Source organism: Montipora capricornis, chromosome 13 (genome assembly GCF_036669925.1).
Source record: "Montipora capricornis isolate CH-2021 chromosome 13, ASM3666992v2, whole genome shotgun sequence".
Lineage (NCBI taxonomy): Eukaryota > Metazoa > Cnidaria > Anthozoa > Scleractinia > Acroporidae > Montipora > Montipora capricornis.
The window spans coordinates 2,991,936-2,994,435 of NC_090895.1; the positions used below are offsets into that span (position 1 = coordinate 2,991,936).

Sequence of the window (2,500 nt, forward strand, 5' to 3'; positions counted from 1 at the left end):
CACTATATAATTTGTAACTCCTATCTTGGCGATTTCCCAAACGTTTCTTGGAATACTTTTTCAATGGCAGCTTTCCCATTCTCAGGCAATGCTCTTGTGCCGATTCCAGTAAAATTTAAGGACAGTCTCGGCACAGTCTTAAAACTTAAAAACTTCTTCTTGCCATAGTCATATATTTTCCACCCACTACTGACAATGTCAAACACGTAAACGGGTTTCCTGGCGTCCACAGCCATCTGCACAGCCCACCCAGTGCCTCCCTCAACTATATTCCCGTGGACGCTAATTTTTCCAATTGCAAACACTGCACTGGTATCCTTGACTTGGTGCCAGTTCCTTCGAAGTAAATTATTTACGTAGGGTTTCCCAGTCGGAAAATGTCGTTTTAAAGTTTTGTTTGCCATGTGTAAGAAGTCATCAGCCTGTTGTAATTGGTTATCGGACAGAACAACTCTACCACAAGCATTCCTGCCATGAGTCTTGAAGGAAAATGCCTTCACGCGAACCCCGTATTTGGCGCCTAATTTTTGCCAATAGGTATCACTTCCCATTGCAGCTCCAGAAAATAGCATGTAATGCTTCGGGTTACCGAAGTAGCTTTCTTCTTTTTTTCTTATGGCTTCTTCAAGAGAAACGAAAACAACGTCATCAAGATCAAAATCATCATAACTCCAACACTGTTGTATGCCCGCCATGTTGTTAACGGCAGCAGTTAGGGTAGTACTTCGTGTAAGACTGAAGCCGATGACACCCCTAGTGCCACTCCACCACGCATGCACAAATGATAGTTTTCCATGTTTTTTTTCTCTCTCGATAGGGAGTGACAATTTTTTCTCTCCAAAATATTCTGTTTTAAACTCTATTGTTTCAATAGAAACTTTTAAGATGGCAGAAGAATTCAAGGGAAAGCACGTTGTAATCTTTAGTCGAGGTTGCCTGTTTTTATCAAGTGAAGAACGCCAACAGGAAATGAACGACGAAATTGACTCACTGTCAAAAAACGGCAACTTTGAACTACACTTTACTTCACATCGGAATGCTACGAGTGAAATGCTGAGAGCAATTCCTAAAGGGTAGGTTTATTACAGCCACTTCCGAGGTTTATGTTGGTATCGGCCCCTTAGTCGTCCTTGCCACAAGAGCCTCGGTCGAGGCCATCTTACTACAATCGTGGTCAATTCGATTAGTCTAACTATTGGCTGTACTATTTTGGAAATAGCAAGCTCTTGTGACGCCCTCCCACCCCCCCCCCCCCCCTTCCCATTTCCCCATATTCAATGTTGGAGGAAAGAATTCAAGGGAAAGCACGTTGTAATCTTTAATCGTGGTCAATTCGATTAGTCTAACTATTCTTCATCATTCTGAAAGGTCTCTAAAGGAAGCAAAAGATATTTTTTACTTCAGAGGCACTTTAACGATGTTTCGTGCGTGGAATAGGCCATTTCCAAGTTGCTGTTTGCCTCTGGTTCAAAATGAGTCTTGCTGCTAAACCATTTAAGTGATAATAAGTTTGATTTCCATGAAAATACATCTCTCATTTGCATTTGAATGGTTGTGCACAAGGACTCGCTTTGAAACCAAGACAAACAGCAACTCAGAAATGTGCTATTGAAGGGAGATTTACTAGTTCACCTAAATGGTAGAAATACCGCCGAGGGAAGGGAGATATTCAATTGTGCTTGGGGTAATTTAGGACTGTTTGTGCGTGGAATTGAATGGAGATTTTAATAGGTCTTGAACGGGAATTACTTACCATTGTTGAAAAAGTGTTGACGGGCCTGCTCGACTCCTGCCATTCGCAAGCGATTCTAAAATCTATGCGTTCAAAAGTTAACTCTGACTAAGGTGTCTTTTAACGACTTTCCTTTGCGATATGATAGTATGGGTGGCTCCTTAAATACTTCTCTAAGGTGCGGTTGGTTTTGAATAAGGTGCCATCTCCCCATAAATATGTTCTTAAGGTAAGGTAAAGCCGGGTGGTATTGTGTAACAAAAAGCAATATTTTCTGTTGTGTGCTGCTGTCTTTGTTTTCAAGTGACCTCTCTCTATCCGTGAAGTTAACTTCAGAGAGGAATTTTTCTGAAAAGGGTGGCTACACGCTTACACATTTGTTGTATGTTGGACAAGATGTTTGATGGAAATCAAAACATTCTTCCCACAAAAAATATTGAACAAACATCATCAAACATGCATGCTACACGTTCTGACACAAGTCTGCTCCAGACGCCAAGATTCCCAGTTAAAGAATATTAAATTGTTTCTGTACCCAGTGATAGAACGCCTCAGAAACGTCGACTGAAAAGCCACGCGCAAGGATTTATTGGTAAAGAATTTTTTTAAAAAGATCGTTCTCCACGTGAGCACGTGCACACGTGCGGCACACTTTTCACATCATGTGATGTGTCACATCATGCGCAAAACAACAAGTTACTTGAAATTGCTAAATGTAACCATTGGGCGACAACGTCAACATTTTCTTGAACAGCGTTGCTACCAACA

The 2,500-nt window shown here is 41.2% G+C and overlaps 1 protein-coding gene across 1 annotated transcript; it reads right to left on the minus strand.

The window, feature by feature from the left end:
- Window positions 1–20: 20 nt before the first annotated feature.
- On the minus strand, window positions 21–695 carry LOC138030358 (uncharacterized). The gene has a single exon (XM_068878281.1). It carries the CDS (start codon window positions 693–695, stop codon window positions 21–23), a length of 675 nt encoding a protein of 224 aa, XP_068734382.1.
- Between the last annotated feature and the right edge of the window lie 1,805 nt (window positions 696–2,500).